Here is a 15,955-nt window from a genome sequence, read left to right on the forward strand (position 1 = left end):
GCTTGTGTTATAAGGAGGATGGGATCCACCCACATCATTTGGACTCCTGGATCCTTTCACAGCAATATAAGACTTATCAATGACCCAAGCCCAGCTCATTTAAGCCCTACCATTATGTCGCTGAGTTGTCATAATGTAAATGTACATTATTCTACGGGCATTGGAAGAACATGTAAGTAACTTCATTTATGTCCCTCTTTCTGCCCTGAATGCCTCTGCTGATCCTACAGCTATTGTATGCAATAATCATATGCCTATGAACTAGAGTTATACTGTTAGCACAGAGGTAGGGTGCCCTAGCAGGAAGTACCCTGTGTGCAGCTCACCCAGCACTAACATAAATAACCCAAGCATGTCTACCTCTGCTAAGCTTCCCAGTAATGCAAGAAAAACAAAGAAGAATCCCAGAAAAGTGTTAAAAATAGCTCACGTATGTAGTTTAAGAAACAAGGTTCATGAAATCAATACAAGCATTTACACAAGCATTTCGCTACACTCGCATTAACATCTGCTAACCATATGTATGTGAGAAATAAATTTGATTTGATTTTGATTTGATTTACTAGTGTTACAACCTGGCTCATGATTGTAACAAACAATGGGAAACCACACACTGAGTAAAGTGAATTTATTCCATAAATAAAGTAAACACTCACAACAATAATCAGATGAGGCATGAAAGTCAGTAAATTAGGGTTCAGCTGCCAAAGCCACAACGAAACAACCAAAGGTACGCATGGAGAGAGGAATCTCTTGCTGAATGGGGAAACAGTGGCTTTATGCCACAGCCGAGCCCCATCAGCACTGACGACCCTCCCAGCACCGCCCACCAATTTCCTGCAGGAAGTAAGCACAGCAAAACCCAGTGGACAGAGCAGGGAGGGGCCGTCACACTAGTAACAGATAACATTCATATTCTGACAATCTCTGAAACTCACTTAGATAATACCTTTGATGATACAGTGGTAGCAATACATGGTTAGAAGATCTACAGAAGACAGAAATGCCAAAGGTGGAGATGTGGCTGTTTATATTCAAAACCACATTCCTGTAAAGCTTAGAGAGGATCTCATGTTAAACACTGTCGAAGTAATATGGCTACAAGTTCATCTGCATCACCTAAATCCCATTCTGGTGGGAAGCTGCTATAGACCACCAAGTGTTAACAGTCAGTATCTGGATAACGTGTGAAATGCTTGTTAATGTATGTGATATTGATTGAGAGGTATATTTTCTGGGTGATTTAAATATTGATCGGCTTTCATAAGGCTGCCCACTCAAGAGAAAGCTTTAAACTGTAACTAGTGCCTGCAAACAGGTTCAGGTTATTAATCAACCTACCAGGGTAGTTACAAACAACACAGGAATGAAACCATCAACATGTATTGATCACATCTTTACTAATACAGCAGAAATGTGTTTGAAAGCAGTAACCAAATCCATCGGATGTAGTGATCACAATATAGTAGCCATATCTAGGAAAATCAAAGTTCCAAAGGCTGGGCCTAATATAGTGCATAAGAGGCCATACAATGCTTTGTAGCGATTCCTATGTTGTTGATGTAAAGAATATTTGTTGGTCTGTGGTGTGTAATGAGGAGCAACCAGATGCTGCACTTGACACATTTATGAAATTGCTTATCCCAATTATTAATAAGCATGCACCCATTAAGAAAATGACTTATGTAAATATAAAAACTGTTAAATCCCTGTGGATTGATGAGGAATTTAAAAACTGCATGGTTGAAAGGGATGAGGCAAAATAAATGACTTTTTTTAAACCTTTATTTAACAAGGCATGTCAGTTAAGAACAAATTCTTATTTACAATGACGGCCTACCCGGGCCAAATCCTCCCCTAACCCGGACGATGCTGAGCCAATTGTGCGCCTCCCTAATAGGTCTGACTGTACAACTGATTGACAAACATACTGCAAATTGAGAAGTAATGTGGCTAAACTAAATAAAAATAAGAAGAAACTACACTATGAAACAAAGATAAAGGACATAAAGAATGATAGTAAAAAGCTTTGGAGCACTTTAAATTACATTTTGGGCAAAAACGCAAACTCTGCTCCATCATTAATTGAATCAGATGGCTCATTCATCACAAAACCCACTGGTATTGCCAACTACTTTAATGTTTTTTCATTGGTAAGATTAGCAAATTTAATAATGACATGACACCAACAAACGCTTACACTACACATCCAAGTATATCTGACCAAATTATGAAAGACAAGCATTATAATTTTGAATTCCGTAAAGTAAGTGTGGAAGAATGGAAAAAATGGTCTATCAACAATGACAAGCTATTACCCATTCAAAAAGGTGTCCCTCCGGGTTCAATTTTGGGTCCATTATTGTTCACTTTGTATATTAATGACATTAATGAACAATAATGGACCCAAAATTGAACCCGGAGGGACACCTTTTTGAATCTCAAGAAATTCAGGATGGCCTGAGTTCTGTCACTAAGATAATTCTGAAACCATAAACAGGTTGTGTATCCCAGGCCTACTCTTTATCATTTCTTCAGCAAAACAGTTTATTTACTGTTAATACTTGTAACATTCATCTCTATGCAGATGACACAATTCTGTGCCACCTCAGTGCAGCAGGGAATTTGTCATTAAGGGGGGAATTTGTGAACTTCAGCATGACTTTGATTCAATTCAAAAATCACTTACAGATCTTAATTAGTGTTAAATACAAGTAAAACCAAGCCATTGCTGTTCTCTAGGTCATGAAATGTTGACCCCGAGGACCTGCATATTTGAGCTATAAATGGAGCCCAAATTGAGCTTGTTTTCAATAGAAGTGTCTGGGTGTCTGGATTGATGATAAGTTATCCTTCGTAACGCATATAGAAAATCTGACTAAGATAAATATAGATCACAACTTAGTATTAAAAATAGGATAAATATTGTTCAAACAACGCTTCTCCCTGTTTTGAATTTTGGTGATATTGTTTACATGCATTTGACAACCTCTGTTTTAAAACCCTTGGACACTGTCTACCATTCAGCAATACATTTTATCACAGGGGACAATTTTAGAACTCATCATTGTAGTCTGTATGAAAATGTGGGATGGACCTCTGTCTGTAAGAAGAGAGCTGCATTCTCTTCTATTTACAGTTGAAGTAGGAAGTTTACATACATTTAGGTTGGAGTCATTAAAACTTGTTTTATAACCACTCCACAAATGTCTTGTTAACAAACTATAGTTTTGGCAAGTCAGTTAGGACATCTACTTTGTGCATGACACTCAAGTCATTTTTCCAACAATTGTTTACAGACAGATTATTTAACTTATAAGTCACTGTTCCAATGGGTCAGAAGTTTACATACACTAAGTTGACTGTGCCTTTAATCAGCTTGGAAAATTCCAGAAAATGAAGTCATGGCTTTAGAAGCTTCTGATAGGCTAATTGACATCATTTGAGTCAATTGGAGGTGTACCTGTGGATGTATTTCAAAGCCTACCTTCAAACTCAGTGAGTTACCTCCAGTCTCCACAGATTTGGGAAAACCTGCATTTTGTTTCTCCCCCCCCTAATTTGTGTAACAATCTACAGAGTTCACTGCAGCTAGATGTGCTGATGACACTCAGGCAGTTTACATTATTGATTGAGGACCTCTATGTATTTGAATGTGAGTGCTTTTATTAAATGTTTTTGTTTGTTTATTGTGCAGAATTAAACTCAGCAAAAAAAGAAACGTCCTCTCGTTGTCAACTGAGTTTATTTTCAGCAACCTTAACATGTGCAAATATTTGTATGAACATAACAAGATTCAACAACAGACAAACTGAACAAGTTCCACAGACATGTGACTAACAGAAATTGAATAATGTGTCCCTGAACAAAGGGGGGGGTCAAAATCAAAAGTAACAGTCAGTATCTAGTCAGTATCTAGTGAGGCCACCAGCTGCATTAAGTACTCTCCTCCTCATGGATTGCACCAGATTTGCCAGTTCTTGCTGTGAGATGTTACCCCACTCTTCCATCAAGGCACCTGCAAGTTCGCGGACATTTCTGGGGGGAATGGCCCTAGCCCTCACCCTCCGATCCAACAGGTCCCAGACGTGCTCAATGGGATTGAGATCCGGGCTCTTCGCTGGCAATGGCAGAACACTGACATTCCTGTCTTGCAGGAAATCACGCACAGAACGGGCAGTATGGCTGGTGGCATTGTCATGCTGTGATGAGCATGCAGGAAGGGTACTGCATGAGGGAGGAGGGTGTCTTCCCTGTAACACACAGTGTTGAGATTGCCTGCAATGACAACAAGCTCAGTCCGATGATGCTGTGACACACCACCCCAGACCATAACGGACCCTCCACCTCCACCTGTAACGTTAATTCCTTCGACGATAAACGCCAATCCGACCATCACCCCTGGTGAGACAAAACTGAGACTCGTCAGTGAAGAGCACTTTTTGCCAGTCCTGTCTGGTCCAGCCACGGTGGGTTTGTGCCCATAGGCAACGTTGTAGCCGGTGTTGTCTGGTGAGGACCTGCCTTACAATAGGCCTACCAGCCCTCAGTCCAGCCTCTCTCAGCCTATTGCGGACAGTCTGAGCACTGATGCAGGGATTTTGCATTCCTGGTGCAACTCGGGCAGTTGTTGTTGCCATCTTAGACCTGTCCCGCAGGTGTGATGTTCGGATGTACCGATCCTGTGCAGGTGTTGTTGCACGTGGTCTGCCACTATGAGGATGATCAGCTGTCTGTCCTGTCTCCCTGTAGCACTGTCTTAGGCGTCTCATAGTACGGACATTGCAATTTATTGCCCTGGCCACATCTGCAGTCCTCATGCCTCCTTGCAGCATGCCTAGGGCACGTTCATGCAGATGAGCAGGGACCCTGGGCATCTTTCTTTTGGTGTTTCTCAGAGTCAGTAGAAAGGCCTCTTTTAGTGTCCTAAGTTTTCATAACTGTGACCTTAATTGCCTACCGTCTGTAAGCTGTTAGTGTCTTAACGACCATTACACAGGTGCATGTTCATTAATTGTTTATGGTTCATTGAACAAGCATGGGAAACAATGTTTAAACCCTTTACAATAAAGATCTGTGAAGTTATTTGGATTTTTACGAATTATCTTTGAAAGACAGGGTCCTGAAAAAGGGACGTTTCTTTTTTTTGCCGCGTTTATATTGTTTTATACACGTGTATGTTTAATTCTGTTTTTATTGTAATGTGTAGAGGGCTTTCTTGTCAAAGATCTTTTTAATCTCAATGTGACTCCCTGTTTAAATAAAGATTCAATAAAATAAATAAATACAGGTAAATCATGCAAGGAGTCCAATTTGATTAAAAAAAACGGATAAAAATACACCATATGGACCAGTGGGGACTGTGAAGCAACACAAACATAGGCACAGACACATGCATACAAATGCACGATAACATACGCACTGTACACACACCTACACATGGCTTTTGTGTTTGGCCCTGTCCGGGGGTGTCCTCGGATGGGGCCACAGTGTCTCCTGACCCCTCCTGTCTCAGCCTCCAGTATTTATGCTGCAGTAGTTTATGTGTCGGGGGGCTAGGGTCAGTTTGTTATATCTGGAGTACTTCTACTGTCCTATTCGGTGTCCTGTGTGAATTTAAGTGTGCTCTACCTGACATGATGACCCCTTGCTGTCCCCAGTCCACCTGGCCGTGCTGCTGCTCCAGTTTCAACTGTTCTGCCTTATTATTATTGGACCATGCTGGTCATTTATGAACATTTGAACATCTTGGCCATGTTCTGTTATAATCTCCACCCGGCACAGCCAGAAGAGGACTGGCCACCCCACATAGCATGGTTCCTCTCTAGGTTTCTTCCTAGGTTTTGGCCTTTCTAGGGAGTTTTTCCTAGCCACCGTGCTTCTACACCTGCATTGCTTGCTGTTTGGGGTTTTAGGCTGGGTTTCTGTACAGCACTTTGAGATATCAGCTGATGTACGAAGGGCTATATACATTTGATTTGATTTGATTTGTGTTGTGGATATGTGGTAGTAGAGTAGGGCCTGAGGGCACATAATTAATATGTTGTGAAATCTGTTGTGAATGTATTGTAATGTTTAAAAAAATATCTAACTGCCTTCATTTTGCTGGACCCCACAAAGGATAGCAGCTAATGGGGATCCACAATAAATGCAAATCAATACAAATGCATGGTGAAAACTATCATTTTGATATCATGGATGGTCAGTCCTTGTATCCATAGCTCTGTGCATGAGTTTGAGAGCAGGTACATTTCTCCAGCCACATCCCTCAGCTGTTCACCATATCAGTGGTGGAGAGGCGCTTTGTTATTGTTAGAACTTCAGATGACCACTTTAAACAACAATGATTTGACCTGATCCCCTGCTTAACCGAGGGTAGGTGATCTAGGATGTCCAATTACCTGACGCTCACGTAGAACTGGATATATTTATAGAGTGGATATATTTACAGACAGAGATGTGAGAGAGGGAACGAGGGGGAGAATGACAAATAGCTATCAAGCAAGAGAATGGGACAATAGAAAGATCAGACAGAGAATGGGACAATAGAAAGATCAGACAGAGAATGGGACAATAGAAAGATCAGACATAGAATGGGACAATAGAAAGATCAGACAGAGAATGGGACACTAGAAAGATCAGACAGAGAATGGGACACTAGAAAGTTCAGACAGAGAATGGGACACTAGAAAGATCAGACAGAGAATGGGACACTAGAAAGTTCAGACAGAGAATGGGACACTAGAAAGTTCAGACAGAGAATGGGACACTAGAAAGTTCAGACAGAGAATGGGACATTCTGTCTCAGCCTCCAGTAATTATGCTGCAGAAGTTTATGTGTCGGGGGGCTAGGGTCAGTTTGTTATATCTGGAGTGCTTCTCCTGTCTTATCCGGTGTCCTGTGTGAATTTAAGTATGCTCTCTCTAATTCTCTCTTTCTCTCTTTCTTTCTCTCTCTCCGAGGACCTGAGCCCTTGGACCATGCCTCAGGACTACCTGGCATGATGACTCCTTGCTGTCCCCAGTCCACCTGGCCGTGCTGCTGCTCCAGTTTCAACTGTTCTGCCTGCGGCTATGGAATCCTGACCTGTTCACCGGACGTGCTACCTGTCCCAGACCTATTATTTATGAACATTTGAACATCTTGGCCATGTTCTGTTATAATCTCCACCCGGCACAGCCAGAAGAGGACTGGCCACCCCTCATAGCATGGTTCATCTATAGGTTTCTTCCTAGGTTTTGGCCTTTCTAGGGAGTTTTTCCTAGCTAACATGCTTCAACACCTGCATTGCTTGCTGTTTGGGGTTTTAGGCTGGGTTTCTGTACAGCACTTTGAGATATCAGCTGATGTACGAAGGGCTATATAAATACATTTGATTTGATTAGAAAGATCTGACAGAGAATGGGACAATAGAAAGACCAGACAGAGAATGGGAGACAGAAATGATTGAGAAAAGGAAACATGGAGAGTAATTGAAAGTTGTGAGAGAAGGCTTGAGACTGACAAATTAAAACTGACAGAGCGAGGTCGCTCTGTAAGAAACAGTATGCACAATATAGTGGTATAACTCACCGGGGCCCAGCTTGGCCACCGCATAGAGCAGGTCATAGTTGATGACGGTCGTAGCCTCGTCTATCTGCTGCCAGCCAATGGGCGGTGAGCCGGGAGGGGAGATGAGGAACTGTTTAGAGGGCTGAGGAGGAGCCAGGTGCAGGTTATCACCATCTGATACTGGGTTCTGGACCTGAGGGAGGGAGAGAGAGAGAGAGAAACCAATTATTAGTGAATGTGTTTGAATCCGATGTCTCTTAGTAATAGGCTTGAACAAAAACCTAGTCTAGTGAGGTTGGCCCTCATCATCGCCACCAGGCCTGTCATCTTGACTAATAGCTAATAGGCCTAAATTAGTGCAGATCACATGCAGATGAACCTAATGTAGCGCAGGTGTAAAAAGACGGTTGAGCGGAGTCCCCACTTCCGTTTTTCAGGGGAAACGGAGGATAGGTTGAAAATACTGTACCCCTGAAAAATGGCAACATCCGCGTTCTACCAACGGCGTTAAGGGTGCATGTAGATCACCAGAGTGCTGTGAAGTGTGCTCCAGCCTTCAGGCAACACAACGGAACATTTGGTCCTGCAGGTAATAGGTCATCTCTAACAGGAGAATAACTCATGGACGTAATCTCTATTTCTCTCTGCCTCAGCGGAGTGTTTGTGACCCTGATATCCTTTGGGAAAGGAATTAGACAGGCCTATTGGGTAATGTGGAGCAATCACACGCTGCTGCAAGGAGGACGGCACACACACAAACACACAAACACACACACACACACAAATACACACACACATACACACCCTGGAGAGGCTTTTAAAGTTAGTCACACTGCAACGGTGACAAAACCTTTTCCATAAACACAGTTTTGTCCCTGAACTATACACCATAACTAAAGCTAGTGTCTTAAGGTGTCCTTTCCTTCCAGCAATAGGCAACAGAACTATCATAAGGGTAAATCAAAGTCAGTCCTGCCAGTTGTACTGTATAAATACTGACCTGAGCGAAGTAGAGTTTGAGCTTCTTGCCCCTGAAGGGCGTTTCGTGCAGCTCTATCCTGGCGCTTGCGGCTGCTTTGGGGTTGCTGAAGTTGATACGGACACGCCGGAAGCTCTTGAACAGCTGGAACGTCACCCGCTCATCGTAGGACAGGAACAGAGCCTCAAACATCTCCTGAACCAAGACAATATAGAGAGACAAATACAAACCACATGAAGTTGTGCATAATATGGTTTCAGGTGGTAAATGCCGAAGCATGAATAATTCAGATAGACATACAGTAAGCCCTGAGGGAGAAAGAGACCGTCAGCAGTGTCTGGGGTGAGACTCTATATTTATCACAGCCTCCACCAGCCCCCACAGAATCCAGGTAACAACCTGTTAATCATGCACAGGGGATGCTGCATGTCTCTGTGTTGTTTTATTGGGTGCAGTCTAGATGATGTTTTCTGTTGCAGACCAAATAAATCGGCCATTCATTAAGCCTGGCCAGAGGAGAGAAGGAGCGAGAGAGAAGAGCGAGAGGGAGCGAGAGAGCGAGGAAAAAGGTGTGTGTGTGTTTGGAATCTATCCGCTCGCTTAGCATTCATTTCCTGCTGCGGAGTAGAGCTAATGAAAGGTGTCTTATCTGAGCATCATCTCCCAGACCTGCCCTGGGCTCCATAGAGAAAGGAGAGAGAGTAGAAAGGCAGAGAGTAGAAAGGGAGAGGGGAGAAGTGTAGCGATTTGGATACAGCGGAAGGCCGAGTTGGGGGAGAGAGGGACACAGGGTAGAGGAAAGAGGAGAAAGAAAGAGGAAGAGGGAGTCGTTTCCTCATTTCCTCAGACCAGGGGGCCACAGTCAGTTCTGGGAAAATCTCCCACAACCTCTGGGCTCTACAGCCTGATCGCTAACACAACATCCCTGTTACTGTAGCTATGTCTGTCCTCTATGACCACACCTCATAACCCCAGGATAGAATTCATAGGTTATAGCCAGACCAGGTTATACACAGAACAAGTGTGCAATAGAGATGATTGTGTCAAACACTCAATCCTGTGAATTAAGACACTCAACCGAAAAGTAAATCTCCCACCTCAGTTAACTCACACGACTGGTACTTTCCCCAAATGAGACATTTGTTCACAATAACAAGTAGGTCTTAAACACAGCATTAAAGACAGAGCAGAGCATATGGCCTACAGTATTTCCCTCCCTCCCTCATGGTGGTGAGCGGAGATGCTGTTCTAGCAGACTCTAAACGAGCCACCTCATTCAGCCAGTAATGAGTGTGAAGATGAGCACTTTTAAAGAGATAATCTGGTGCTTAACTGTCCATCTGAAGAAATATTTGCTGTAAATTGATTAGCAGTGCATGGGTAAAAAAACAAACAAATAAAATAAACACTTGAACAGGGATTTCACTACTGCCACAATCAAATGTCGACCGCATTATCTACCAAGGGAATTCTCTTCGATTATAATCACAGACGTACATATTCCCTCCCAAGCAGACACATCAATGGCCCTGAACGAACTTTATTTGACTCTATGTAAACTGGAAACCACATATCCTGAGGCTGCATTCATTGTAGCTGGCGATTTTAACAAGGCTAATCTGAAAACAAGACTCCCTAAATTCTATCAGCATATCGATTGTGCTACCAGGGCCGGTAAAACCTTGGATCATTGTTATTCTAACTTCCGCGACGCATATAAGGCCCTCCCCCGCACTCCATTCGGAAAAGCTGACCATGACCTCATTTTGTTGCTTCCAGCCTACAGACAGAAATTAAAACAAGAAGCTCCCGCGCTCAGGTCTGTTCAATGCTGGTCCGACCAATCTGATTCCACGCTTCAAGACTGCTTCGATCATGTGGATTGGGATATGTTCCGCATTGCGTCCAACAACAACATTGACGAATACGCTGATTCGGTGAGCGAGTTCATTAGAAAGTGCATCTGCGACGCTATACCCACAGCAACGATTAAAACATTCCCAAACCAGAAACCGTGGATTGACGGCAGCATTCGCACGAAACTGAAAGCGTGAACCACTGCTTTTAAGCAGGGCAAGGTGACTGGAAACATGACCGAATACAAACAGTGTAGCTTTTCCCTCCGCAAGGCAATCGAACAAGCTACGTGTCAGTATAGAGACAAAGCAGAGTCGCAATTCAACGGCTCAGACACAAGAGGTATGTGGCAGGGTCTACAGTCAATCACGGATTACAAAAAGAAAACCAGCCCAGTCACAGACCAGGATGTCTTGCTCCCAGACAGACTAAATAACTTTTTTGCTCGCTTTGAGGACAATACAGTGCCACTGACACGGCCCGCTACCAAAACCTGCGAGCTAACCTTCACTGCAGTCGACGTGAGTAAAACATTTAAACGTGTTAACCCTCACAAGGCTGCAGGCCCAGACGACACCCCCAACCGCGTCCTCAGAGCATGCGCAGACCAGCTGGCTGGTGTGTTTACGGACATATTCAATCAATCCTTATCCCAGTCTGCTGTTCCCACATGCTTCAAGAGGGCCACCATTGTTCCTGTTCCCAAGAAAGCTAAGGTGAATGAGCTAAACGACTACCACCCTGTAGCACTCACTTCCGTCATCATGAAGTGCTTTGAGAGACTAGTCAAGGACCATATCACCTCCACCCTACCTGACACCCTAGACCCACTCCAATTTGCTTACCGCCCCAATAGGTCCACAGACATCGCAATCGCAACCACACTGCACACTGCCCTAACCCATGTGGACAAGAGGAATACCTATGAGAGAATGCTGTTCATCGACTACAGCTCAGCATTTAACACCATAGTACCCTCCAAACTCGTCATCAAGCTCGAGACCCTGGGTCTCGACCCCGCCCTGTGCAACTGGGTACTGGACTTCCTGATGGGCCGCCCCCAGGTTGTGAGGGTAGGTAACAACATCTCTACCCCGCTGATCCTCAACACTGGGGCCCCACAAGGGTGCGTTCTGAGCCCTCTCCTGTACTCCCTGTTCCCCCACGACTGCGTGGCCATGCACGCCTCCAACTCAATCATCAAGTTTGTGGACGACACTACAGTCGTAGGCTTGATTACCAACAACGACGAGACGGCCTACAGGGAGGAGGTGAGGGCCCTCGGAGTGTGGTGTCAGGAAAATAACCTCACACTCAACGTCAACAAAACAAAGGAGATGATTATGGACTTCAGGAAACAGCAGACGGAGCACCCTCAGTGGAGAGGGTAGTAAGTTTTAAGTTCCTCGGCGTACACATCACGGACAAACTGAATTGGTCCACCCACACAGACAGCGTTGTGAAGAAGGCGCAGCAGCGCCTCTTCAACCTCAGGAGGCTGAAGAAATTCGGCTTGTCACCAAAAGCACTCACAAACTTCTACAGATGTACAATCGAGAGCATCCTGTCGGGCTGTATCACCGCCTGGTCCGGCAACTGCTCCGCCCACAACCGTAAGGCTCTCCAGAGGGTAGTGAGGTCTGCACAACGCATCACCGGGGGCAAACTACCTGCCCTCCAGGACACCTACACCACCCGATGTCACAGGAAGGCCATAAAGATCATCAAGGACAACAACCACCCGAGCCACTGCCTGTTCACCTTGCTATCATCCAGAAGGTGAGGCCAGTACAGGTGCATCAAAGCAGGGACAGAGAGACTGAAAAACAGCTTCTATCTCAAGGCCATCAGACTGTTAAACAGCCATCACTAACATTGAGTGGCTGCTGCCAACATACTGACTCAACTCCACTTCAATAATGGGAATTGATGAAAATTGATGGAAAAATATATCACTAGCCACTTTAAACAATGCTACTTAATATAATGTTTACATACCCTACATTACTCATCTCATATGTATATGTATATACTGTACTTTATTACATCTACTGCATCTTGCCATCTTTATGTAATGCATGTATCACTAGCCACTTTAAACAATGCTACTTAATATAATGTTTACATACCCTACATTACACATCTCATATGTACATGTATATACTGTACTCTATATCATCTACTGCATCTTTATGTAATGCATGTATCACTAGCCACTTTAAACAAAGCTACTTAATATAATGTTTACATACCCTACATTACTCATCTCATATGTACATGTATATACTGTACTCTATATCATCTACTGCATCTTTATGTAATGCATGTATCACTAGCCACTTTAAACAAAGCTACTTAATATAATGTTTATATACCCTACATTACTCATCTCATATGTATATACTGTACTCAATACCATCTACTGCATCTTGCCTATGCCGTTCTGTACCATCACTCATTCATATATCTTTATGTACATACTTTATCCCTTTACACTTGTGTGTATAAGGTAGTAGTTGTGGAATTGTTAGGTTAGATTACTCGTTGGTTTTTACTGCATTGTCGGAACTAGAAGCACAAGCATTTCGCTACACTCACATTTGGGGCGGCAGGGTAGCCTAGTGGTTAGAGCATTGGACTAGTAACCGAAAGGTTGCAAGTTCGAATCTCTGAGCTGACAAGGTACAAATCTGTCGTTCTGCCCCTGAACAGGCAGTTAACCCACTGTTCCTAGGCCGTCATTGAAAATAAGAATTTGTTCTTAACTGACTTGCCTAGTAAAATAAAGGTAAAATAAAAAATACAATTAACACATCTGCTAACCATGTGTATGTGACAAATAAAATGTGATTTGATTTACATCCTCCGTAGAAGGATCAGCAATAGTGAGACTGCCTGGGCAGGTTACAGAGAGCGTGTTCATGTACAGTGCAATCAATTCAATGGATCTTTTGTTCGTCAGTTAATACATTCCCGAGCCAAGGAAGATTTCTAGATTCGGCTGTGCTCCCTCGAATAAATAATGTGACCACGTAACATTGTTTAGAAGACGTCTGTTAAAACTAGTCTGACAGGATAGCCTAGTTCCAAGATGCCACATCTCACTCCCATCAAAACATCTATTCACAACACTCTGAGTCACTCAGATACAATAGTCGTCTATCAGCACGCCTGACAAAGAGAGCGCATTAGCAGCTCGTTATGTCAGAGCCGGTGACAGATGAAAATATGACTTCCTTGGTGGAGCTGGTCTGTAGAGACAAGCAGTCACTTTCCAAACTAGTAAATGTGTTTCAGAGTTTGTTTCCTGTCAGTGTGTGTGAGATCGGTGGCGTGTAGCAGGCTCCCGATGCCTAGTAAGTGTCCTGGGAGCTGACAGCTGGGACCGGTATGTGTCTGTCCTGATTGGGGGGCTGGAAATGAGTGGTGACAGCTCAGTTCATTTTGCTGTACTCCTCCCCTTCGAAAGGTGAGGGGGTGTAAAATAGAGAGGTCTGGTGGAGGAGGACCTGGCTCACTGTAGGTGCCTTGGATCAGCACTTTAACAGTTTCCCTCTGCGTTGTCAGAGTTGTGGGAATGAATACAGCAGCAAATGTTGCTACTTCAACATTTCACTTCGGTAGCATGTCCTTCTGCCTTTCAATAAGCCAGAGCAGTAGGATTACGTTGCCCCATAGACACCGATAAGAGGTCATGTTTGCATTCCTCTACCCGAATGGTCTAAGCTCAAGATTGAGGCAAACTGCTCCTAGATCTGTACCTAGAAGCAACTTCTAGCCCGAGTTAAGGCTAAAGCAGACATAATGTTGTGTCCAACTGGGTTCCCTCTCTGTACAACAATATTCCAACTCAGGTGATGTATCCATCTTCAAAACTCTAGAGCCTCAGACCCACACCACACAGAGGAGGAAAGTGTTTCAGCAATAGGATGGAAAGCAGCACCAGCAGGGCAGTGTGTGGATCTGAGCTGGCTTAGCATGGAACCTGTCACACATGAAACCTGATCCACCAATCAGTAACATCACCCTCTGGGTCAGGTTTATGTTCCATCACTAGGGCTTTAGCTTACATAGGCCTAATGGCATTAAAATACCTGGCCTGCTCTACTTTAGAGTGTTCTGCAGAGAAGGCATTGTGAGTGTAATTCGAGAATAGATCACATTCTTTTGCAAATATGGACAGCGAGGTGAGGAGTGGAGGAAAAGAGAGGGAGGGTTTCGTTGGAGCTGGAATGGAGGGAACATACTGTAGCTTTCTAAAAATACTCTTTCTCTCTCCACCTGCCGACCGATCCATGCATTACCAAAGAGCTGGTGGGCACATTCCTCCTAGTTAAGCAAATGGCTCAGGCACATTACTGGTGGAATAACACATGATGCTCAGGAGGAGAGATTGATAAAAATAGCTTCAGAATTATCATTTTTGATCAGAATCTGAGAATTAGAGAGGCTGAGGCCCTGATGTCATCTGGACGGGTATGTTTGGGGGTGTTTGTGTGTGTGTGTGTGTGTGTGTGTGTGTGTGTGTGTGTGTGTGTGTGTAAAGATAGTTGTGATAAGATAGTTGTGATAAGGAAAGTATAACCTCTCTGACATCACTCAGATGGGTCATGAGTGTGTGTGTGGGGGGTGTGTGTGGGGCTAAGTACAGAAGGCTTTCAGGACACTTATCAGCCTAATGGTTAGTGAGAGTGTGTCCATAACAAACGTATCAAACACTGCGGAGGCTCGAAGACAAATAATGTCAGAAAAGTGATTAGGAAAGACGGTGTTAGACTGGAGGGGCAGGGAGGATGTGCAAGCATACAGCTGCTGTTAGAGGGGATGACCAGGAAGGACAGGATGGGAGTGAGTAAGTGATGGTACTTCTTGTTGGCGAGGCCCATTACTTGTCTGGAGCTGCTTCCAGAGGCGTAGCTAGGTCAGGATGCATCACAGATGCTCTTATCCAAAGCAATACAAAATACATTAAGGAAATTACAATGATCTTGCAGAAGCATTACTGTAGTTCAACATCACACATTTTCGTTCATCTCTAGGTTTCTTCCTAGGTTCCTGCCTTTCTAGGGAGTTTTTCCCAGCCACCGTGCTTCTACATCTGCATTCCTTGCTCTTTGGGGTTTTAGACTGGGTATTTAATATAAGCACTTTGTGACATCTGCTGATGTAAAAAGGGCTTTATAAAATAGATTTGATTTTCTCCTCCAGTGATAGTGAAGGCTGGCAGCAGCCTGAGGCATATTGAGTTTCACTTTGACTGACTGTTACCATATTTCAAAGCAAGGTCCCTGCAATACTGAGACATCCAGGTCGAATGCATTAGATATTCTCTACCGTAGTGTGATGTATCATATTACTTTAAGAGAGGAGAAAAGGGATGAATACGACTGATATAACCTCTAGAAACGCCACAGAATCCAACACATTCTGACCGTAGAACGAATATATCACTTTGAGAATGACTCAGAGTTGACTCGTTAGCGAGACAGGGGATCCGACTACTTTTCCAAAGCAATGATCTGTCCGAAGGTATCAACTGTCATCTAATGTTCTGACGCAGAACCATC

General features: G+C 43.8%; 1 protein-coding gene across 3 annotated transcripts in view; it reads right to left on the minus strand.

Annotated features, from left to right (window-relative positions):
- The window catches only part of LOC109900784 (calcipressin-2), a 119,919-nt gene that overhangs the window by 37,214 nt on the left and 66,750 nt on the right, over positions 1–15,955 (minus strand). For all 3 annotated transcript variants that reach the window (XM_031837240.1, XM_020496600.2, XM_020496601.2), the window contains 2 exons: positions 8,553–8,726; positions 7,574–7,745 (listed from right to left, as the gene is read on the minus strand). In XM_031837240.1, coding sequence (XP_031693100.1) covers positions 7,574–7,745; positions 8,553–8,726 — 346 coding nt within the window. The remainder of the gene's footprint in view (positions 1–7,573; positions 7,746–8,552; positions 8,727–15,955) is intronic.

The sequence above is a fragment of the Oncorhynchus kisutch genome, linkage group LG12, assembly GCF_002021735.2.
Source record: "Oncorhynchus kisutch isolate 150728-3 linkage group LG12, Okis_V2, whole genome shotgun sequence".
NCBI classification, from domain to species: domain Eukaryota; kingdom Metazoa; phylum Chordata; class Actinopteri; order Salmoniformes; family Salmonidae; genus Oncorhynchus; species Oncorhynchus kisutch.